This window comes from Lissotriton helveticus, chromosome 7 (genome assembly GCF_964261635.1).
Source record: "Lissotriton helveticus chromosome 7, aLisHel1.1, whole genome shotgun sequence".
NCBI lineage: Eukaryota > Metazoa > Chordata > Amphibia > Caudata > Salamandridae > Lissotriton > Lissotriton helveticus.
In genome coordinates this window covers 361,233,765-361,257,909 of record NC_136068.1, presented here as the reverse complement: position 1 = coordinate 361,257,909, position 24,145 = coordinate 361,233,765, and the positions used below count along the sequence as shown (strand labels likewise).

At 48.5% G+C, this 24,145-nt stretch overlaps 1 protein-coding gene across 2 annotated transcripts in view; it reads left to right on the top strand.

Moving 5' to 3' along the window:
• Positions 1 to 24,145, top strand: part of ITCH (itchy E3 ubiquitin protein ligase) — a 981,537-nt gene that overhangs the window by 830,723 nt on the left and 126,669 nt on the right. For both annotated transcript variants that reach the window (XM_078652175.1, XM_078652176.1), the window contains exon 20: positions 3,875 to 3,995. In XM_078652175.1, coding sequence (XP_078508301.1) covers positions 3,875 to 3,995 — 121 coding nt within the window. The remainder of the gene's footprint in view (positions 1 to 3,874; positions 3,996 to 24,145) is intronic.

Below are 24,145 nucleotides of genomic sequence, written 5' to 3'. Positions count from 1 at the left end.
CTGCAGTGGCAGGTCTGAGACCCATTTAAAAGGACCTTTTTGATAGCCACGCTGGTTCAGCGGTCTCCTGCCTCATGTCTGGACTACTGTGACTTTCTGGCCTTGCGGCCTGAATTTCTGCCTTATGGTATATTTTTCTTCTGCCTTGTTTGTTTGATTTCAACAAGTCCTAGGTTCTTTACATAGTACCCGGATGGTGTAGGCGGTTGTTCCGCCATCTCTGAATTTGTTCAGTACAGCCGGACGGCTGGTTCTGTCTTCCTTTCAGTCCTCTGACTGTGTCCTTTTCCCAAAAGGACTCCTCTTGCAGGGGTTGAGACTTACCCTATGTGGGGTATTTGTTGGCTATTAGGTAGCTGCCTTTCCAGAAGGGAGGCTTGGTACGCTCCTATGGAGTTTTCCTCACAGAGGTTCTTCTGTGGATCACTCTGTCCTCTTTTCTGCTGTTATACGATCCTAACGTTAGCCTCGCCCTATTGCACTTTCAGTTACAGTTGGCTACAGTTGTTTGTAGTACTTCAAAGCCTCGGTATGGGTTTCTTACTGTGAGGCCTCTGCCTCGCCTGCCTTTCACAGGGGCGTTTTTCAGCATCGCTGTGCTCCTCTTGTCCATGTTGGCTGCTCTTCTTTTTGCCAGCCACTGTCCCTTGGGGCCCTTGTTCTGTTTATTTCCGGCACAGTTCTTTCACGGCTGACGCCCTGTCATCGTATAGCGCCAGGGCAGAGCCACTGTACGGCACGCTTCTTTACTTCTTTAGTTTTGGCGCAAACTGAGAGTGCACCCAGGTATGATTACTATCATAGGGTGTTTGAGTTCTTTCTTCTGCTTCTGCGGTGCTGGTCTACCCTCCCCTCTATGGGTTCGGTAATAGTTTCTCATACTGCAGCCCTCTCCGGGCTTGTCTTTGAAGGTTGCGTCTTCGCCATGTACGTCCCTGCTGTATACTGCCTTGTGCCCTCGATTTCTGGGCACTTCCACAACACAAGTTTTTCCTCTTTCATTGCTGCTTCTGCACAGGTGCTTTCAACACTTCTGTTTTGGGTTCCTGCTGTCACACTTTCAAAGGGAGTATTCTCTTCAGGATACTCGCTTCTTGGGTCCCTGGCCATTATGATGGTCCTGGCTATTTCCGCTATCATGTCCGGCTCCATCTCCTTTTCTACCTAGCGGGGACCGTGGCTCCTCCCGGGTGATGGTGGCCAGTGTCCAGTGCAATTCTTCCACTTGACTGTGGGTACTTTTCACGTCACTAGCCTTCTATTATCTGACGCATCATTATACTACGTTACTCTTCTTAATCTATATCTGCTCTGTGCTCTTCACACAGCTGAGTCACGCAGGCAACATTCCTCCCTGCGGTGTCCGTGGTCTTCACCCCGGTCTGCTCGTGGTGTGAGCTTTTTGTGGGTGTCCAGCTTGCTAAATATCCCTTTTTAAAAGTTGCCTGCCTGCTACTGCATCCTTCACATCTGGGCTGTTCACCATACCCTTCAGGGGGTTTTGCCTATATTTCGATTGGTTCTAGCGTCCACACGGCAGGCTTATGTTGTTACTGTCTTCCACATGACTACCTTCCTTACTGAAGCCCTGTTTTGGTGCTTCAGCTTCTTGTCGTCAGCCCTCTTGCATGTTTTGTGGAAGAGCGACTGCGTACTGCAGTGCCTTGTGTTTCTTGTACTACAGGCACTTGGAGAGCATGGGTCAGCATCATGCCAATGCTGCCCCACGTATTTGGTTGGTGTGGGTTCAACAGTGTGTTTTTCCAATATTGTGCATACTGGCTCCGTCATACCAGTTTGTCATCTCTCTGGGTTTTCCTTACGGTCACCACTTTGGATCCTGCAGATCCAATTTCCCCTAGGCACAGTTCCTCTTCTTGCGAAGCCTCGCACTCACTTCCGCACTGACATTTCTGGCTTCTGCTTACTTTTTCTCCACCCGGTATTCATACGGGGGTTTGCGTGCGGTTGTTTCACAGCTTGTGATGCCTTTGCCTCCCATTGTTTTCGCTCTCTTCAGAGCTTTGCGGTTTGGTGTACCTGCGCTGGATTGTGGTCCCCACCATGTTTCGTCACCTTGCTGACGGATAAGTTCTCTTGGGAACTTGGTGGGATTCAGTCGCAGACCTGCTTCCTCTATGGGTATGGCTTTGGTATCTGTTCTAAGTTAAGGAATCTGCGGCTAGATGTCTCTATCAGATGGATTTGTTACTTACCTTCGGTAACAATGTATCTGGTAGAGACACAGTCTAGCCGCAGATTCCTTTATGCCTGCCCGTCCTCCCCGTTCTGCGAGGACCTTTTCAGGTTGGGCTTCCTGCATTCACCTCCCTCCAGGTGGCTTTGTCTTTCCACAAGGTTACATCTTTCACTTCACTCCTAGATGGAATGCTTCATTCTGTTCTGCTTGCTCTACTCCGCCCCTTCACATTGGTAGGCGGTATGCTCATGTATCATGTCCTTTACAACCCTACTCCCTGGGTTGTCCAGTGTAAGATCTACTCCTGTGTCCCCACCTCCCCGCTCTCCCCTTCTCAATCGCCTTGGGGTCTCTTACCTTCCCTGCAGTTCATTGGTTTGAAGTCTATTGGCTCTACCACATTATATAGGTCTCTTATTGGCGATCCAACGTCTTTCTGGTGCCCTCTTGTGGTAGATTATCCTTGTTAATGTATTCCGGACTTGTTGTCCTTTGTGGTTATATTTTATGGTTACAGACTTTCTGTCTACATTGATGTTTTTTTCACATCTTCTACCTCCGGGTTGAGGTTTTTGCCTTCAATTTTGCGGAGTTGCTTCTCAGAGCGGTGCTCTGCTCTTTTCCTGACATATTTTTTCAGTATACAGTGCCTGGCACTGTCCATCTTTTTCGCACACTGTTCTCACTGTTTTTGGTGGTGGCTCCGCTTTGTGACACAGAAAAGTTTCTCTGGCAAAAACTGACGTCAGCGCGCCGGGGGCAGGGGGGCTTATGTGGCTCCGCTGACGTCATTCCCGTGGATGACGTCATGGCGGAGCCATGCGGCGGCGCCCCCAACGCGCAGAGGTGCTGCTGCGGAAAGTTTTCCAGATCCAGTCTGACGCCTGGGGATATTAAGTTAAGGAATCTGCGGCTAGACTGTGTCTCTACCACATACATTGTTACCGAAGGTAAGTAACTTGTCCATCTTGGAATTGGGAGTTCAAAAGCAAATGCCTACATTACTGGTGTGAATGGGTATTTTTTCATCCCTTGATGTTAAATGTTAATGTGTATGCAAGTGAAACCGACAGAACGTTTTTGCCAAAGTGTAAATTACTGGTGGCAGAAGCACAGCTGTTTGATTCCTTTTTTTCTGCAGGTGATTCAGAACGCAGTCCACTCCTCTCAGGGGACTGTATAACTAGTCTGCTCTCCTTGTTTAAAGAGGTCAGCCTCTAAGAATCTACAATGTAAGAGTAGTAGGCTGCGAAATAGAAATTTGCTTTAAATATGGTTACCAGATAAGAGTTTCTTTTAGTTAAAGACCGGCTTTAACACTGTCCATGAACTACTCCACGGTGTAAGACTAAGAGCTGAATGAGTTCTTTGTTTGCTATGCCTACAACGTGATGAACAGAATGCCAGAGCAGGAGCCACTCTCATTGTTAGCGCAGTTATTTCCTACAATACTAAACAACACTCACACCACACAAATGGTAATGCATATCAATCAGCAAAGATACATTTTCAACCATCAAAAGGGTAGAGGGTAATTCAGGTAATGGAAGTGGCCCATGAGGCCAGAGTGTACTGTACAACGTTCACCAATAATTCATTACATGTTCTCTGATATTTAGTGCATGCAAGCTTCACCGATTTGAGTGTAACTCTATGCATTTCATTCTCTTACAGATTGGTGGCAGAATGGAGACTCTCTCGGGGGGTGGAAGATCAGACTCAGGCTTTCTTTGAGGGATTCAATGAAATTCTTCCACAGCAATATTTGCAGTACTTCGATGCCAAAGAACTGGAAGTATGAACCATGTTAAAAATATCTCTATTTGCAGGGGTCTGCAATTGTATAAAAATGTGTATTTGTACGAGGAAGAGATGCTTCAAAAATCTCTGTCCTGTTAAAAAAAACAAAAAAAAAACATTTAACTTGTCCCATTTCGTGTCATGCATTCAGGTCGCAAATTGTGGTGCCAATGTTTTTTCATTATATTAGAGCTTTGATATTGGCTTCTCTGAATATAAACCAGTTATAATATTAGATCATTGTTTAAATTCTAGTAAGTCTCTGGTTATACAACCTCCCTGATTTTAGTGGGGTTCTTTTTATATACACAAACGATCTGCTTTTGCAAAGGCTCTATTTATGATTGTGACAGGTTTAGGCTAGGTGTCTGATCATGGTAGGACTCTGAATATGCCAGTACCTTCATTGTGCCTAAGCTCAGGTTACAGCAGAGTTCAGGATATTTCATTATTCTACTTGTACCATTGCTCTGTTTCCTACTTACTTTCTGAGGAAACTTGTTGTGGATTGCTTTGCCAAATTTGCTTTTTAGCTTTCTCAAGAATACACAAACTGCAATTGTAAATAAGCCCACCATATACTTGCAGTCTACTGCCTAGTTTGACACCTGTGAGTCAGCGAATCCACTCAGTTTGACCAGGACCACCTTTGTGTAAATCTTGAACACATTTCTTAATTTCACCATGTTTTAGTTCCTTTATTTTCCAAGCCTTTTATTAATAACTGGACATTAACTTAGTGTTTGAATAAATATGTTATGGGCCCAATTCTTGAGGCTGTTTAAGCATATAGGTTTGGCTTACTGGAAGTTAAGTTGGTTTGGCCTCCTCAAGTCTGCTTACGAAGATTTTTTGTAATTTTTGCCAGGGTAAATATACTTGCAGACAATAAGTCATAGTTTCAGACCTCAAGCCCAGTCAGTTTATTCCTACCCACAAACTTAAATGTTTAATGGTATTCACAAACTCCTCTATAACCCCTTCCCACTCTAGAAAAGATTTAACAAAGGCAGGAGCAAAACCTTTGTAGGGAAAGGAGTTTCTCCATGGCAAAAAATATTTTCCAATGGAAATAAAAAAATTTTATCAAGTGAATTTGCACTTTATCAGCAGATCCTCAATTGAGCAAATATACAGCTGTACATTTGCTCATGCAAAAATGGAATTCATAACTGTTTGCTAAGAGTACGTCTGAAAATCTACAAGTGTTGCAGGTTTCCTGGCCGTACAGCTGTAAACATTAGTGAATTCTGGAAAATGCTAAATCTGCATACATGTGCTGGTGCACCTTTCCTAGCAGACTTCGTCTTCACCTCAACTGGTGTCCATCGTCGAGAGACGGAAGGAGTACCAACGCTCTAGGCATGGGTCCACGGAGCTTAAGTTGACTTTACGCCTCCACCCCTTCAGGGAGCCAACGCGACTCCTGCTCAAATAAAATAATTTTACGAGGCCATGCACCTCGTATTTGAGCAGAACAACCCTGCTGGAGAGCCTTTGGGCCCGCTGGGTCAGAAGGGCCCCATTGGGTTTGACTCGGTCTGCTCTGGCCACGACACTGGTGGGGCCTCAGGGATCCGGCCCCAGATCCGGTTCGATGCTGGTCGTGCCAACACGACCTTCCCCGGTGTCTAATCCAAAGTCGGTGCCTGCGACGTCGCCGATACCCGTTGGTGGCGCAATCCCCAGCCCCATCCCTGGCGACACTGAGCGGGATCAACGGCGATTCCGACGACGACAGAACGCAGATGTTCTATGTTGTTGTCTGAGCACTTTGAAGACGTGCTAGGCGCGGGAGAGGAATGGGAGGGGTCTGGGGACCCTCTTGAGAACCAGGATGTCTCTGAGGAGAATTTGGACTGGTATGGGGAACTTGAGGAGGCCAGTAGTCTAGATACCTCCCCAGATACTGGCATAATCTCTCCTCCTATGGTGGCTACGCAGGAGGGTGCGTCCTTTGCCATGGTGATTAAGAGTGTAACTGCAACAAATGATGGACGGAATGCTGAAGTATTCAAACATTATCCCCCAGTCAAGAGATTTGGGTTAAATCCATCGTTCTTTTTCCCACTAGCGCCCTCCCCCAGTTTGGACCCAGCCATATGCAAATCAGTCTTTACCCTGTGCCTCATGGGAAAAGTCCAGACTGCACTGCCAAGCCAGGTCCTCCCTGGGCCCTAAACAAGCATCCTGGGACCGGTTTCGGGGTATGTCACCCTTCATCAGCCAGGCTAGCTTGAATGGTGGTAAAGAGGGCAGCCCGAGGTCCTCGGGCTGGAACTGCCCTCCGTGCAAGTCAGGACTAATCTCCTGTCTGAGGTGCTTCAACCTGGGGCTTCCGAACCCCTGTTGTCCTTTAATGGGGCACTTACAAACGTCCTTCTAGGAACTTGGTCCAAACCTAGCACAGGGGCTTCTGTGAATAGGACGATTGCATACCGCCATCGCCCAGCTCTGGGCGACCGAAAGTTCCTCAGCCAACACCCCACCCCAGAGAGTTTGGTGGTGCATGCACCTACGTCCCAAGGCACATTCCCTTCCTCCCTTCCGGATAGGGAATCCAAGAAGTTGGATTCACTTGGGAAGATGATATTTTCTTCCTCCAGCCTTGCATTGCAGTCAGTGAATACTGCATGCTTATTGGGCCATTTCTCTCATTCCCTTTGAGAGACGGTTGCGCAAGTGCTGCCACAAGTGCAGAAGGAGGCCCGGGCTGTGCTCTCCCAAGCTGTCAAAGACGGCAGGGATGCAGCAAAATTCGCCATACAGTGTGGGTTAGATCCAACCGATTTACTGGGCGGATTGATTTTAATGACAGAAGCCTGGCTTCGTACCAATAGCTTCTCAGGTGATGTCCAAGCTAAATTGATGGACATGCCCTTCGATGGAACCCACCTTTTTGGGGAAAAGGCAGACTCAGCCCAGGTCAGGTTTCAAGGACTCTCGTGCTACAGACAGATCTTTTGGCCATTCCTCCACTCCTCGTGGGCAGTCTTCCTTTTGCGGCAACAGACAGGGTTTACAGCAGCGTCAGCCCTACTCCAGCCACCGTCCCACACAGACTGCCCAAGCCGTGCGTGGACGTGGACGAGGTGCATTCTGATCTCGTACTGGAGGCCAGAAGTCATCTACCACACTGCCCCCAGGAGCCGCAGCCTCCAAGCACTCCTAGGCTGATTCTGCGGGACCACACTACTCCAGTTGGTGGGAGAATTTGTCATCATCTCCCCCACTGGAGATCCATAACATCGGACAAGTGGGTCTTGCAGATCTTCCTGGAGGGCTATTCTCTAGCATTCCTTTCTTTTCCTCCTACTATTCTGCCAAGTCAAAAAACAGCTGACTGAGGAATATTTAAAGTTGCTCCAAGAGGAAGTTCCAGCTCTTTTGGCCAAGGGAACTATAGAAAGTGTCCCAGTTTCAGAAGTAGGCAGTGGCTGTTACTCCTGCTACTTTATTATTCCAAAGAAGAACAAGGGACTACAGCCCATTTTAGATCTTCGGACCGTCAATCTCTTCCTCAAAAAGGAGAAATTCAAAATGCTCACTCTCGCTCAAGTTTTGTCTGCCCTAGACCAGGAAGACTGTATAGTAGCTTTGGACCTGCAGGATGCGTATTTTCACATTCCCATCCTGCCGGGCCACAGACATTACCTGTGGTTCAAGGTAGCCTGTGAGCACTTTCAGCTTACCTTGCTCCCCTCCGGCCTTACCAGTGCCCCATGGCTGTTCACCAAGGTGATGGCGGTGGTCGCAGCTCATCTGCGCAGGTTAGGGATGTCAGGCTGTCCCTACCTCGACGACTGGCTGTTGAAGGTGTCCTCGTCCCAGACAGTCTTCTCTCACCTTCAGACTGCGGCAGACCTCCTGCATTTGCTGGCATTCACGATCAACATGCCAAAGTCTCATCTGAGTCCCTGTCAGCAGCTCCCCCTCATCGGAGCGGTTCTGAATACAGCGCAGTTTCGGACTTATCCTCCCAAGCAGCGGGTCCAGGATATTCGGGCTATGGTATCGATTTTTCAGCCTCTATCTTGGGTTTCTGTGGTAATGACCCTGAGGCTACTGGGCCTCATGGCCTCCTGCTGATGAATCATGCCAGGTGGCAAATGTGGTCTCTGCAGTGGGACCTCAAGTTCTAGTGGGCACAGCATCAGGGGAATCTTTCTGATGGCATCCAGATCTTGGAAGGCACTGCACCCCAATTGCAGTGGTGGCTAACGAACCAGGAGTGGCTCAACGGCAGAACCCTCTCCCTTCCCCAACCAGAGTTCACAATTCACAATAGTGACAGATGCATCACTCCTGGGATGGGGCAGCCACATGTGAAAGGCGGCGATCAGAGGCCTCTTGTCTCCGGCAGAGTCTGAGCTCCACATCAACCTTCTGGAGCTTCGGGCTATTCGTCTTGTACTGAAAGCATTCCTTCCTTCTGTTAAGGGAAGGGTAGTGCAGGTGTTCACGGACAACACCACCGCCAAGTGGTACTGCAATAAACAGGGCAGGGTGGGGTTGTGGACCCTATGTCAAGAGGCCCTTCGCCTCTGGACATGGCTGGAACTTCAGAGCATGTCCCTGGTGGTTCAACACCTGGCAGGTTCCCTGCATGCCAGGGTGGATGAACTCCGCAGTCAGTGCATGGTGGATCACAAATGGTGTCTTCACTCGGAGGTGGGGACAGGTCTCTTTCAGTGTTGGGGAGAGCCTTGGTTAGTAATGTTCGCCACCAAAGAAAACGCGCAATGTCAGCAGTTCTGCGCATTGGAATTTCCAAGCCAGCACTTGCTCTGCGACGCTTTTCATCACAAGTGGAATTGCGGTCTTCAATACGCCTTTCCGCCTATACCACTTATCCCAGAGTGCTGAATTAGATCAAGCGCAACCCGCCCCAAGTCATTCTTGTGGCTCTGGACTGGGCACAAAGAGTCTGGTATCCCGAGCTCTTGAACATGGTCATCGATCCTCCGATCAGACTGCCCCTTCGGGAGGATCTTCTGTCGCAGCAAAAGGTGACGGTCCTTCACCTGAAACTGTCCAGCCTCCACTTCCTTGCGTGGCGATTGAGCGGCGACATTAAGACAGCTTTTGACCTTCCTCCCAAAGTCTGTCATTTTGGCAGCAAGACGTCCCTCCACAAAAAAGGTGTACGCCTGCAGATGGAACACATTTGTGGTATGGTGCACAGCAAAGGCTGTGGATCCCTTTTCTGCCCCTCTTTCAGAGGTTCTCTTATTCCTTCTTTATTTGGCCCAGCTGGGATCTGCTCTGGGCACCCTTAAAGGCTATCTTTCTGCCGTTTCAGCCTTTTTTATTCCAGATCAACCTTCTCTTTTCAAGTCCCCGATTGAAAAGAAGTTTCTGAAGGGAATTACTCACCTCTTTCCACCTATTTCTTTCGTAATGCCCCAGTGGGACTTGAATCTGGTTTAGACTTGCCTTATGTGTGCTCCCTTCGAGCCATTACGTATTTGTCCTCTCAGACTTGTCACTTTGAAAACTGCCTTCCTGATTGCCATCACATCTGCTCGCAGGGTTAGTGAGCTTCAGGCTCTTTCTTCTAAGCCTCCTTTCCTAGCTGTTCATCAAGACAAGGTTGTCTGAAGAACTCGGCCTTCTTTTCTCCCCAAAGTGGTTACCTCTTTCCACATAGGACAGACCATCACTTTGCCCACCTTTTTCCTGCCCGCATCCCTCTAATAAGGCAGAAATGCTCCGCCGTCTGGATACAAAATGTGCGCTTTCCTTCTATTTGGATTGTACAAAGCAATTCCGGGTGGACGATCAGCTCTGTGATGGCTATGTGGGTGCCAAAAAAGGTCAGGCTGTACAGAAACGGACCATCTCTAAGTGGTCGTTCTTTACATCAAAATATGCTATTCCTTGGTGAAGAAGGCACCGCCAGTAGGATTGCGCCCCCACTCCACCAGTGCAACGGCAGCCACTACTGCTTTGGGACGTGAAGTCCCTCTCAATGACATCTGCTAGACAGCCACTTGGGCATCGCTGCACACGTTCACTAGACATTATTACCTGGATACTCAAGTCCAGAGAGACTGCTTCTTTGGCCATTCAGTTCTCCAGGACTTCTTGGTGTGAACTTGTTCTCGCAGACCCACCTCCAGGGTTGGTATTGCTGGGGTATCTATTCTAAGGTAAGGAATCTATAAATATTAGTCTCTTTCAGATGAACAAGTTACTCACCTTCGGTAATGATATAGCTGTAAGAGACATATATTAGTTATAGATTCCTTACTGCCCCATCCATCGTCCCCGTTCTGTGAACTGACTAATAGTGTGAGGGACTCCCTTTCAGGGCCATAGTTTTGTGCACCAGTCGTCAGTATCTTGCTTGGCTCTGCGCTTCTGACATGGAATGTCGTGTAAATAACTGACGTCATCATGCAGGGGCGGCGTCTCAGTAGATACCACAACGTCATCCAGGTGATCACGATGCCGACGACTGACACAAAGTCAGCTGACACCACCTACAGACGCTCAAGGGTACTGCTACGAAAAGATTCCTTCGGATCCAGTCTAGCATTTGGGGGTAATTCTAAGGTAAGGAATCTATAAATAATATGTCTCTTACAGATATATTGTTACCGAAGGTAAGTAACTTGTTCTTCTGGGCAGAATACTGTAATCTGCATTCACTGCAAATTAACCCTCAATAATTCCTACTTTACTTGCTTCAGTTAGATGCATCTGGGCTTTCATACAAATTGTCTTTCTGCTATCTGGTTCGGGCATATGTTACAGAGCTCTGGATCGATGCAGTTGCAGTGTCCGCTTTGGTCCTCTTCGGTTAATCTGCCTTCCGTAGGTATTGGTTTTGCTATTGTGCCTTCCCTTTCTTGCATTGTCTCGGGACACACAGCCTCTATCGAACGGGCATCAGTCCGACTCTCACCCTTTCAGGGCCTCCCTCAATTATTGCGCTCTGTCATCGCCATGCCTCACCTGTGAAGGAATGGACACCTTTCTGATACTGCACTCTGTGTCGTGCCGAATACAACCGGGCCAATCTCCGGCAGGTCTGTATCCTTTGTCTCTCGTCCAAGCACGATGGGACTTCCTGTGACATCTGCCACTACTTCCGGTGGCAGAAGACGCTACAAGACCATCTTGCTCGTTGCTTGGAAATATCACCTAGCGCTGTAGACTACAGCCCAGACTTCTTCGCACCAGGGACCGTGCAGGGGATCATCAGCCGCAGCCATCGGCAGCCAAGAAGAAAACCTTCTTGCGTGAAGCAGGTTCCATCTCTGACTTGGAGATCGAAGACCATCCTCCTGCTCAACTGGTCGTGAGTACGGTGCCTCCTCCCCTACCCCCTCGACACCGCTCGGTCTCAGAAGAAGCCCCCTACACGAGCCAGACAGCAGCGCTCAAGGCTCAGACAGGCTTCCCGACCACCACTGCCTTCAGTCCATTGTCGGCACCAAACTTCTGCTTCGGACCCCACGCCCAGCCACCGCTAGGTGCCGAAGAAAATCCTGAAGCTGATGCACTCTGCACCAACCGCCTCCATCTCCGCAACTAAAGCAGGTAGACTCTCTGGAGTCGTATGATGTGGCATTGCCTGGGCCACCGACCAGTGTTCCCTCTAAAGTGCATGCGTGCTGCTTAGTGACCCCGAGCGCACAGTGTCCTGAGTGAAGCGCACACATCCCGGGAGAGAGTTTGCGCCACCGCTTTTAAAAGGCGAGCGGCAGAGCGAAAAACAGTAATTTCCTGGTTTGTGGGCCTTTGTACCTGCCCATGTCCGTGACGATGGCTGGCAGGCGGCACATCTGCCCAGGGGGTCTGCATACATGCTGCCGTTCAGGCCATTGGGCCTCCTTGTCTCGCCGAGGGGGTGGCATGCCTTCCCCTGCTCCCTAACTGGCACAACCGGAGGGGGCACAGTGCCTGCCCTTGTCCTTGCAGTGGCGGGTCTCGTCGCGAACTTGCAGGCAGTTTTGAGTTCTAAGGGTGCGCAATTTGAACATCGGTCAGTTCCGCATCAGTCAGCTGATTATTGGGAGCGGGTTCAATTACATGTCAGTAAATTGTCCCCCTGTATTGTCTCACCATTGTCCCAGAATCAATCCTCTGCCACTTGTTACCGACGTCATAGAAATGATTTTCTCGGTGATCGTTGCCCTCTAAAAGGTGGTAGGTCTCTCCGTGGTGCGGGGCTAGATTTGGTGCGGCAAGTGAACCGGGTTTCCAGGGCGTACGAAGTATTTCGAGCCAACAACAGGGGGCACCAGGTTTGGCTGGGAGGCTCATTGCAGAAGTAGCCTCATATAAAAGTAGCACAGTCAGAGCATTTTCACTTAAATAACAATTCCTTTTAATGCAACATAGAGAGAAAACTAGCCCGGTCACCCCTACAGCGCTTGGTAGAAATATAATCTGTTTCTGTTTATCTGAAACTGAGGGAGCTCATGCCTCGAGTGTGGCTTTGGGACAGATCGGAGCAATTATACACGGACGGACGGGCGAAAGGGGGGGGGGGGAGCGGGTGTTTCATCCTGCCCCTCATCATGTTGCGACCTGACAAACTGGGTGCTGCTTGTGTGCACTCCTCCATCCCATCAGACACATTCCATGGAGAGGGCGTTGGTCTCATTCAGAGCCAACAATGGACCACTTCCAAAGCATTACAGTTGCAGAAACAGGTAAAGTGGTAAACTAACATTCCTTTTTGTTGCCTCTGTCCCTCCCCTTTGCCATCACGTCTCCCACTGTTTACCTTCTCTTCTCTCACTGTTTACCTTCTCTTCTCCCACTGTTTACCTTCTCTTCTCCCACTGTTTCTTTTTCTCTTCTCCCACTGTTTCTTTTTCTCTTCTGCACCTCCCTTTCTCCTGTACATCCGTTTTTACCCTTATCCACCACTTTCCCGTCATGTATTCCTTTGTCACGCTCTCCTGTAGACACCCTTTATTTCTTTCCTCACTCCCACTCTCCATTCCTTTCCTCACTCCCACCCTTTATTCCCTTCCACCATGTATTCCCTTCCACCATGTATTCCCTTCCACCATGTATTCCCTTCCACCCTTTATTCCCCTCCACCCTTTATTCCCCTCCACCCTTTATTTCCTTCCGCCCTTTATTTCCTTCCACCCTTTATTTCCTTCCACCCTTTATTTCCTTCCACCCTTCATTTCCTTCCACCCTTAATTCCCTTCCTCACTCTCACAATTCATTCCTTTCCTCTCTCCCACCCTTTATTCCCTTCCACCCTTTATTCCCTTCCACCCTTTATTCCCTTCCACCCTTCATTCCCTTCCACCCTTCATTCCCTTCCACCCTTCATTCCCTTCCACCCTTCATTCCCTTCCACCCTTCATTCCCTTCCACCCTTCATTTCCTTCCACCCTTCATTCCCTTCCTCACTCTCACAATTCATTCCTTTCCTCTCTCCCACCATTCATTCCCTTCCTCACTCCCACCCTTCCCCGTCCGTCTCGCACTCTCTTCCTTTCTGTCACTGCTCCTATAGTCCCGCCCTTCCTTCTAGGTTGCTTCATGTTACAAACATACACACATCCTTGAGTCTGGATCTGACCTGTTGAAGTTAGTATTCACTATTTCTATTGAGCGTGGCTCGTGACTCGTGACGAACAAGGTGGGAGGAGCTGCTGAGGAGCTGTGCAGCACGGACTGCTCCGTGAGAGCTGCGAACGCCGAGATCACCAAGAAAGCCAAGAAAGCCGAGAAGGGCGCAAGCCGACAAATCCCGTCACCTCACCCGGTCCGACGCGATCCAACCAGACGCTACTACTCGACCCCTTGCCTGGGGAGAAAAGCCTGACCAACACGGGAGGCTCAATGAAGAGCAACAATTGACGAGCAATGAGCTGCGGGCCCCTTTGGGATAAATAGAAGAACAACAACAACAACTCTGTTTGGCAGAAAGCAGTCACTAGGTACACAAACAACTGGGAAAAATAGCTCAAACTCAATCAAGCTCCCCAGTGTGCCGACAGTGCTGGCATTGGTTACAGCGCCGCCAAACTAAAACCGCAACACCGGTCACCATACTTTGCGAACGCTGCCAAGACTGCCAGGGCCGTAAGGAAGGACTGAACAGCGCTGAATAGTTGAGTAGCAGCAGCTGCCGCCGACCTCGAGGCAACCTTGCGAGTCCGTTGGACGCTTCAACTCCAGCTTTAATTTAACCCCTTTTACTGGCACATCCAGCGTATCCTTACCCACGAGGACTAGAAATTCAAATTTGATCCAACTTCAGGAGAAGCCCCGGCCTCACAAATCAGCAAGGAGACAAAAGGCAAAGTTATTTTACCCACCTGGTAGAGGGAGCTACAATCTAGGGCCAGGGCCCAAGGATGGCGAACAAACGGGAGCAACCGGAGCCACACTGATATCACCAGAATCATCTGCACCTGCATTAGTATTAGTAGCTCCATTAGGGAAGATCTCCAGCCCACTCAATGCCATGGCCCATGAGCTTAACCCCAGGGCTATAAAAACACCTTCTGGGACAGGCGAAATAGAGATATAAGAGATTTTTTGTGCCCCAAGGCACCTACACCAACTGAAATTAGTGGGGCCTTGAACACTCTATCTACCCCACGCTCGGGAACATTTCCCGGTGCCATGGACACGGCAATGGAGAACGGGAAAATTCCAAGCCCCACAGTTCCTTGGCGGCCAGTCATTCCTCTTTCACCCAAAATAATTACGCTCCAAGGGGGAAGACCGCCCGAACTCCTGATATCAAACAAGACTTACTCACTCAAGCTCATTTATTCTTACCCCTCAACAGCCGAAGGACCCTAAGATGAGTCTTATTACACATGGAATGACTATGGCCTATGAACCCAACAGGACTCATGAAGCTAACGGAGCCAAAACACCAACACTCCCCGCTATCTCACAAATCCAGACCGTGAATTTGTCAAAACCCTGTGCCCAGGAACACGACAAAAAGGCGCAGCTTCCAAGCCCCGAGAGCAGAGGAGCGGATAAGGACGAGAAGCCCCCATTGATTACAAACCACCTAACACTGATCAACAAGGCCCTTATCTCAATGGCAAGTGCAGCAATAATGCATGCAGATAAGCTTGACGCTCAAATTAACATCTTACAGGTAGTCGCGGGGCTGATCTCTGGGATAGACTCTAAACTGGATCACCTGAACTCATTAATACACAGAGCCCAGAACAGCACAACCTTAATACCTAAGCCAGAGACATGCGGTTGTAGCCCTATATTGCTCAACTTACAAAAATTACCAAACATAATGAATACATTAATTGAGGATCTCAAGAATGAAGTTAGTAAGTATCAGAATAACTTACCTGCACAGCAAAACGCCAACGTGCTGTCCAACACAAAAGATATAACAAACTCACAAATTGGCAGTACAGATTGCCCTGAAGATGAGAAGAACTTTGGCACCGAGCCTTCGGCGATGGTCAACGTGACTGGGACAAAACCCAGCCCCATCCGCGACAATAACCAAGAACTTCACCACACCCTCAAACTGGTTACCCCAGAAACTCAAAATCTATCCAGAAAAAATAAGAAAAAACTAAGAAAACTTAACAAACAGAAAAATAAATCTTATACTAACAGCTCAATCCGGCAATGTCTGCTGCCCGATAACCAGACGACCACCGGTCACACCGATACTCAAAAAGTGACCGGTCTGGTAGTCACTACCAAAATGACAGGAAAAACCACTGCAGCTTCAGAAGTCTCGCACATAACTAACGCTGCCATTAGCCTGAGTACAGTAGACCATCTTGTAGTCCCCCAGTTAGCCCCGGCATTGAATGAACAAAAACAAGCGCTGGACCCACAAGGTCAACATTTTGGGGAAGCACCTCAGGCCCTACCAAGAGATCGCGAACTCTGCCCCAAAAGCTATCAGCCCTGCGAAAATTCAAAGACAATAACGAGCGGAATGACCCACGCGTCTCGAGACCCTAAAAAATTAATTACCCCTCTCATAACGTCGGGACAAGCTCTGAGCGCACCCCAAGGCATCCTCGAGCCTAACTTTGAGCTCATCAGGAATTGGGCTTTGAATCACAGGCCACCTAGCCCACTCTTACAGACGACAACACAGCAGACAACAGGCTTATTAAACCAGGGCCAAGTCCGCTTGACCAGCCCGGCACAGGCAACCTTTATCTGCACGCAGCCCAAAGACTCGAAAGATGCACATCCTGCTTACAATTCAACCCACACAACTCTCCCGGACCAGAAAATAATGCTGTATCCTGAATACGCCTCACAGGGCAAGTGGGACATTCTCAACCGCAGCAATCTCTTAACACTCTGCGCAAATATCCCTGGGCTGGAAGGGATAAAAACTACGGATATTGAGACTGTCTCTTTCCTTACTCCAGACCCTAAGGAGGTAAATGAGATCACAGAGCTAACTTTTACCAGCTCACTTATGGCAGAGGCCTTGAAGAGAAACGGTACGCTACTGGAAAGCTGGGGCATACAAATAAAGACTCAGCCCCCACTAAAATATCCCTCAATTATAAAAACCTGCTACCCAATGATCGGCACGGATATCCAGGAACAGATCACTGGGAGGAACTTATGCATGAATGCTCCGCTTGACCGCGCTCCACATGCGGGGTCTATCCTTCAGGGGACTAAAGGTGGCATGAGCATTGGCCTAACTAATGAAACCCCGATTAAAATAACAACAAATCTGGGTCAGGGTAAACGCTCTTGTTCAATCTGGGGGCCCGTGAGCAAAGATTGGTCCTGGCTGCCGCAAGCTTTAAATCCAAGCTCCTAACATTCATCCCCCCGAAAACAAGGACCAAATTCAGCACCGGTTGACAATCGTCCAAGAGAATCACACAAACCGAACCCCGATTACCAGCAGATTGAACATCATGACCTGGAATGTTGCAGGAATTACAAAGCTGTTCCAAAACCATGCCGTAGTGACATTCCTGGAAGAGGCGGATATAATCTGCATACAAGAAACTTGGGTGACAAAACTGATTTCAATAAGAGGATATGCAGAATACGGCAAACCTGCCACAAAGACCAATATATTCAGAAGACCCTCAGGTGGGATATCCATTTACATCAAGCATTCGCTGAATCTAGAATTCATGGAAATAAAAAACTTATCAAATATGTTCTTGGCGGGCATTCTGAAAGGCCTTTATTCGACCAACAGGCCACTTTCAATTTTGGGAATCCCCATTTACCACAATCCGCATGGGTCCACAGCTAAGGATGATTTGCCCATGCTAACAAACCAGCTAGAAGCCCTGCTACTACAATATCCTCTACTGGACTGTATCATTCTTGGTGACCTCAACATACACAATATAGGGGTCACGGTCACACAAACCTACCACCCCGGGGCCAGCAACGCTATGAACGCCTTAATAAAATCTTATAATCTGGCAACAGCTCACTCTGTCCATTTAAAGAACAAACCCGGGGCTTTCGTCGCCCCTACATACAATAATCAAACAACGATTGACTACATCATTCTAAGTGACAAACTACAACCTTTGATGTCAGATTACACAGTGCATCAGTGAAATGAAAGCGACCATGCCGCCTTAACCCTCACACTGAATCTGACAGCAGCAATTCGTCATAGGATACAATGCATTGGGGCCTCAAATGGTGACGAATTGCTAAAGCTACCTAGAAGAATCAAATGGGGGCCGGTATCAATCACCAATTTTAACAAATGGACAAACACTTGGGCAGGCTGGCCACATAAGATGGGCGCAATAGAAGCATGGGATAGAACCGTCGGGAACTTAGCATCTCTACTTCGAGGAGATACAGCAAGCATAAACCGCTGGCGTCCACCTTCTATACTTGGATTTATTCCGGCAATCAAAGAAAGCGCCAAATATCTGAGCGCAAAACGAAAAACATACCTGAAAAATGGCACAGCATTGAACAAAAAAATATTACAAGAAGCAGCAAAAAGCCATTCAAAGAACGTGTGGGCCGCGAAACGTGAACATTCTGAGGGACAATGGCTGAAAATCTTTGATTTGCTGAGAACTCCCTCGACGCACATACCTGGGTCGCCCACGTTAAAGCCTTATATAAAGAGGAGCCAATTAGACTCCACCCAAAGAAGGTAGCCGCAGCAAGGGAAGAGCCAGATCTCACCGCTTACACGAATGTCGCTCCTGGAAAATTCTTAGTATCTAAAATCCTAAAAAAAATCAGACAAAATGGTGCACCGGGTCCCAACGGCCTCCCAGGCTCCTTGTTCAAGGCGAATATAGAATTCTGGTCTGAAAATCTGACACACCTATACACTGAATACTGGCTACTGGGGGACGTCCCAGACTCCTGGAGGGGGTCGCTGCTGCACCCAATACACAAGAAAGGGCCTAAATCAGACCCGTCCAATTATCGCATGATTGCCCTCCTGGACATCGAGGGCAAGGCCTATGCGAGTTCCATCCTGGCGGATCTAGCAAATTGGGCAAGCACAGAAGGACTTTTGCCCATCTTCCAAACAGGATTTAGATCTGGGTCTTCAACCGTGGATAATAAATACAAACACATAATATAACAGCACTTTCTTATCTAGTTCACCAAGCACGGTCGCATAAAAGTCTTCCACTATTCGCTTGCTTCATCGACTACTCTGCAGCGTTCGATGGGGTAGACCGCGCAATTCTTTGGAAGAAGCTGGCACTTTGGAACATCAACCCTGCCCTGCTGAAAGCAATTCAGTCGCTGTACCAAAGAACGTGAGTCAGAATCAAACTTTCGAGCGACTCCGCATCAGAGAAGATTGAAACGGACCGAGGTTTAAAGCAAGGGTGCGTCTTAGCACCGCTGTTGTTTAATTTATATACAGCAGACATGGACCAAGCCTTGACGGGAGCAGCTCTAGCTACACCAAGGATCGGGGGCACTAAAATCCAGTTTATGCAATACGCCGATGACTTGGTACTTCTGGATCATACCAAGATAGGCCTACAAAAGGCTCTGTCGGCCCTGGCAATTTACAATGACAAAAACAGACTGGTGGCCAACCCATCCAAATCAAAAATTGTAATCTTCGGGTCCTATCCGGGAAAAAAACTAGCTAAATGGAGGCTTGGCCATTTGATTCTGGGATGCACGCAGCAATACAACTACCTGGGCGTCTGGTACCATGAATCGGGGCTACCTGGTGCCCACCTAAGGAAAATTCAATGTAAAAGGAAAACAATCACCTACGCCCTTTGCAAATTACAAGCCATTTTACATAGCCCTACCACAATGGCTATCCAAAGAGTACTTAAGGCAAAACTAATGCCAGCCCTTAATTACGCCCAACAAGCGTTCCCTGAAAAACTAAATAAGGACCTGGAAAAAATTAATTGTAGCGCATACAAGAGACTATTCCATCTACCTGCATGCACCAGAAACACTCTTGTCCGATTAGAATTTTCTCTTAACCAACAAAAGCTGGAAGGGATGGCTGCCTTGAACAAATATTATTACCTCACAACAGCGGCACACGAGAAGACATTGAAGGCAGTCTTGAAAAATATCTTCCAGGAATCTGGGAACCCTTTGTCAGCGACTCTCACTGCGGCAAAGGATCTCCTTAACTTAGCCACGGAGAACTGGGGCTCCGAGTTAGTTAATTACTCTGCCATCAAAAATGCAATCAAAAAACAAGTCCGCATCCGCTCTTGTGCACTGGACTTGGAGTCACTGGCAAAAAGAGGCCTCCACAAGTCCCAAAGCCTGCCGCACATAGTACACAATTCAAAACTCCATCTCACACAGGCAGTGGGCCGCCCAGTCGTACATAATATCTTAGCCTACAGACTACATCCGCTGCCCCTTAAAGAATTATACACCACGGATTGGTCAGGTTCAGCGACTAAGGAATGCAGGCTCTGTAAATACAAACGGGAGTCTCTGACCCACCACCTATTTTGCTGCCCGGCCCTGCGCACAGCTCGCAGCCTTTATCTCAGGCCTATCATCTTACAACTGGGGACGCGTACCGCAAAGGAGGCGGTTTATCAATTATACACATTGAACTCAGTAAAACAGATGGCCATATTAGGTAAATTCATTCAACAGACTCGCACTAAGTTGATGGCCACCTCGAGCTAAAACGACCAGAGATTCAGCCGAGGCACGCTGGCCCACAAGACTATGGACATTATTCCTCTCAGCCTACAAGCATCCAGATTTTAATCACACAGACTTGCCTCAAAGATTTCCTTTTAACTTTTGTAATTTTTGTACTTTGGTTTTAATGTAATGGTTTTGAGTAACCAAACAATAAAAAATTATTCATTCATTCTATTTCTATTTAATTTGCTGTGAGTTATTGCTCATGCCTAAACGAATCCTGTGTTTTTCCCTGTCGCCCTTCTGGGCCTAACAACCCAGTTGGAGACTATCGATTCTGAGTGTAAATAAATTCAACGTTTGACAAAGTTCAGTATTATGGTGCATAACGTTGCATGGATGTTTTGCCCAGAAGATTTAGTGGTGTTTTACCATCGGGCAGTGTGTGAAGTTTCTCAGTTTACAATAAGGGCTTTCACACCTTAGTGACAGAAGCTGCAAAATATCAGTCGAGTGTCACACTACGTGATGTACACTTTTTTAGCTTAATTGCTTTTAAGCCATGCCCTTAATTGCATCGGTTACGCCCCTTTGAGAGACCCCCTAGTTTTTTCATCCCACTCAAAGCACTGGACTACACGCACGGTCGGGTTCTTGGCACACATAGCCTTGGCTGCAGCGCTCATAGACCTTACTCTGCCGCGCAGAGAGGAAAATAATTAGATGGAACATTGACACTGAGACGATCTTTACTCTGCCTGTCCCTCACCACTAGATGGCACTACCTCCTACCATGAGGTCCTTTGTAGGGCTGCCTCATTCCATAAGGTTGACTTGCGCATGGATGTTATTGAGAGAATTTCTGCTAGAAACTCAGTCCTCCTCACAACATTCCATGCAGTACCTCCCAATGCTTTAAGGCAAACTCGCCACAGGCATCTTTAAGGAGCTGCAAGAGAGGGCATGAACTATTCTTGGAAGGCAAGCTCATTTTGAATGCTACCATCAGTTGTACACTTGATGTTGTTGACACCGCCGCTCACTGCATCAATTTTAGCGTGCTCAGACGCAGACTCGCTTGGCTCCTTGTCTCCGGCTTCAAGCCGAATGTTTGCACTTGGCTTGTTCTGGGCGCACTGCTTCATGGTATTTGACGGCTGCTGGCTGCGCACACATGCTCATATGGTCCACCGCCGTGGTCCTTGGCGTGTACCCTTGTGCTCCTGCCTCTTGTTCTGCTGGAGCTTTGCGTGGCTGTGTCTTCTCACAACTGCGCTTCTTGGCTGTGGAGCCATTCCTGCCTTGTCCGCTGCCTCAAGGCTGATGCCTGTTCAGCTGTCCCCTTCGCGGTGTGTGTGTGTTCTCCTGCGGCGGGCTCTGCCTCCATTTCTACCTCTTCTCCTTGGAGTTTGGTACTCTGGCACTGTCTGTAGGAGAGTAGGGTCGGCTTCCTATGGTCACCCCCACTTTTTGCTGTGGTTCTCTGGTTTTTCGACTTTAGTGTGGCTGTGGGCCTGCCAATCAGACCCACAGCCCAGCTGTTCTCTCTCTAAATTGATACCATGTACTTTAGGTACATACCAGATTGGTTACTGGGTCACCCTTGTGAGCCCCTGTATAGTGTACCATAGGTACCCAGGGCATAGGTGCACATTAGGCCTACCAGGGGCTGCAGCATGTATTGTGCCACCCCTGGTTTGCCTTCCAAACTGACACCACAGGTCTGTTCACACAGCCTGGGTAAGGTGGTGTAATCACCCCTTACTTAGATATAGTATACCTATAGTATACATATAGGCACATTTACACCTATAGGTCACTCCTATGGCAGGCCTTAACAATCCTAGAGGCAGAGTGCTTGGTTTTATTTGAGAGGGTGCCCCAGCATGAGCTGAGCCCCTCTGCAGCTTTCGGGACATCTCCTTATAGCTGTTCTATGATCTAGTCATACCATATACTCTTTAGTGCATTATAATCCTTGCGGTTAATGCTACTTTGGTTTGGGTTTATCAAAACATGTCGTGTAAGGTGTCAAACACTTTGGAATACTACCCCCCTTCGAGCCCCGCCGGTTCTGGCAGCAGGGGTAGCATTCCACCCTTCTAGAGGGAGAAGACATGTAGTTACTGGTTTACCCGGTTTAAGTTAAACAGAGCCTCAGCATCACAAAATGGATGCTGCTGCCAGAGACACAAGTCTGACCACCTGCTGCTGGACGAAACTCCGGCAGGGGAAGCCTGGACAATAGGTTTCCTGTCAAGGGAGGTGCCAGTGCCTCCCCAGACAGGGTTTTGTGTATTGGGGCAGGGGGTGCTCCATACATAGCCCGGTTCAAACCAGTAGCTGCGGCACTCAGCCCCAGCTCTGGCGCGAAACTGGACAAAGGGAAGGGGGTGTAACCACCCCCTGCCCTGGTCCACCCATAGGAGGAACCTAGCCAGGAAGTCCATCCCCAACCTTAGTATAAGTATAGGAGCTGTGTCCCTAGGACTTTAGATTACTCTGGACGAAACTTTGATACAGAATCCTAGACCTTCGACATTCCATTTGGACTGGAAGACGGAAGACATCTCCCTTGTGGTCAAGGAGTGACCACCCTGTTCAAACAGGCACCAACAGCAACTTTGCCGGTCTGCATTTTCAAGGCTCCCGCCAGATCCAGAAGAATCAGCGACACAGGACATGGACTTCCAGACATCTCTGACCTCGACCCACACCCACAGCAAAGCTGAGACACGTGGCGGACACGAGAGACGTGGGAACGGAACTCCTGGACATCCTGCATTTTTCAACGAGGTATCTCGAAGTTGTGCTTTGGGGTGCTTGAAGCCCCAGCCCCGAGCACCATTTGCACCGAAGCCCCGGCCCACTCCGCGAGTGTTCCGTGGGCAGCGCTTTTGCATTTGAGCTTGACGCGTCTTCCCGGTTCCTTGCCAGTTGGCTAGTGAGCCCCCTGAAGACCTTTCTTTGAACTTAACTTGCTTTCCTGGTTGCTCCAGCTTCCCTGCAAAGGAGAAGCACCACAGACCTTGCTGGTCTGCAACAGAGCCAATCTCGACATCCTGCGTGGCTTGCGGTTGCCAAGGCTTGTTTGGTCCAATCCGGATACCGACACCGCAGTCAACTAGATCCGTCCTGGGACAGCTCGAATCCAGCGCCTGGTCATCGTCGAGGCCTCCTGGACCTCGTGGCTGAAGAGACAAGTTTGACTTCACCTGAAATCACCCGACATCGCCTGGTTCCTTCCTGGTCACTGGCTAGTGACCTAGACTCTGTCCCTTCTGCTTTCAGGTTCTTCAGATCTTCGATCCACCCGGACACTTTTCCTCTGGTCGCCTGCAGCACTTCTTTGCAGCTCTCCATAGAAAACGACGACGAAACCCGACACGAAAAGACACCTATGCACCCGGAAGTGTCCTACTTTAAAAGGGTTCCATCCTAGTCCATCCGGAAGTGTCCTTAAATTGTATAGTTATAACTTTTACGTTTCACATAGAAAGTCAATGGTAACCCTCTCCTGTGTTTAGACACTGCACGCGTCTCCCGTGGGCCTCCTACTTCCTAACCTTTGGTTGTTTAGAGTAGCCCCAGTGATTCCACAGGCCCCAGGCCTGCTTTCTAATGCTCTCGTGGTTCTTATACCACTATTTTAGTATCTGGTTTGTGAGGCCCCTAGGGCATAACGTATACTGGGCAACTTATCGTATATTAATTGTGACTTGTATTCTATTTTTACCTCTGACCTCATAAAGAATGCAGAGGGGTTGTGTTTAGATTAAATACATATATATTTGTGTGATGTCCTTTCATTCGGTATTCAAAGGATAATTGGTAAAACAACTTGCTTAACTCACCTACTGAAGTCTTAGCCTGATGACTGCTGGTTCATGCTGCCACTAGGATAGCTTTCTATAAGGTTGACTTTACAACCACCATCAATAAGGGTCGATTAAACTGGTGCAAGGTGCCCACTGGACCTAGTGGACATCATATGCCAGGCTAACTTCTCACACTGTCTGGCCCTCCGGGGTTTTCTGGCGGATGTTCTTGCTTACTTCTGCTTGGTAGGGGCTGGGACGCCCTTCT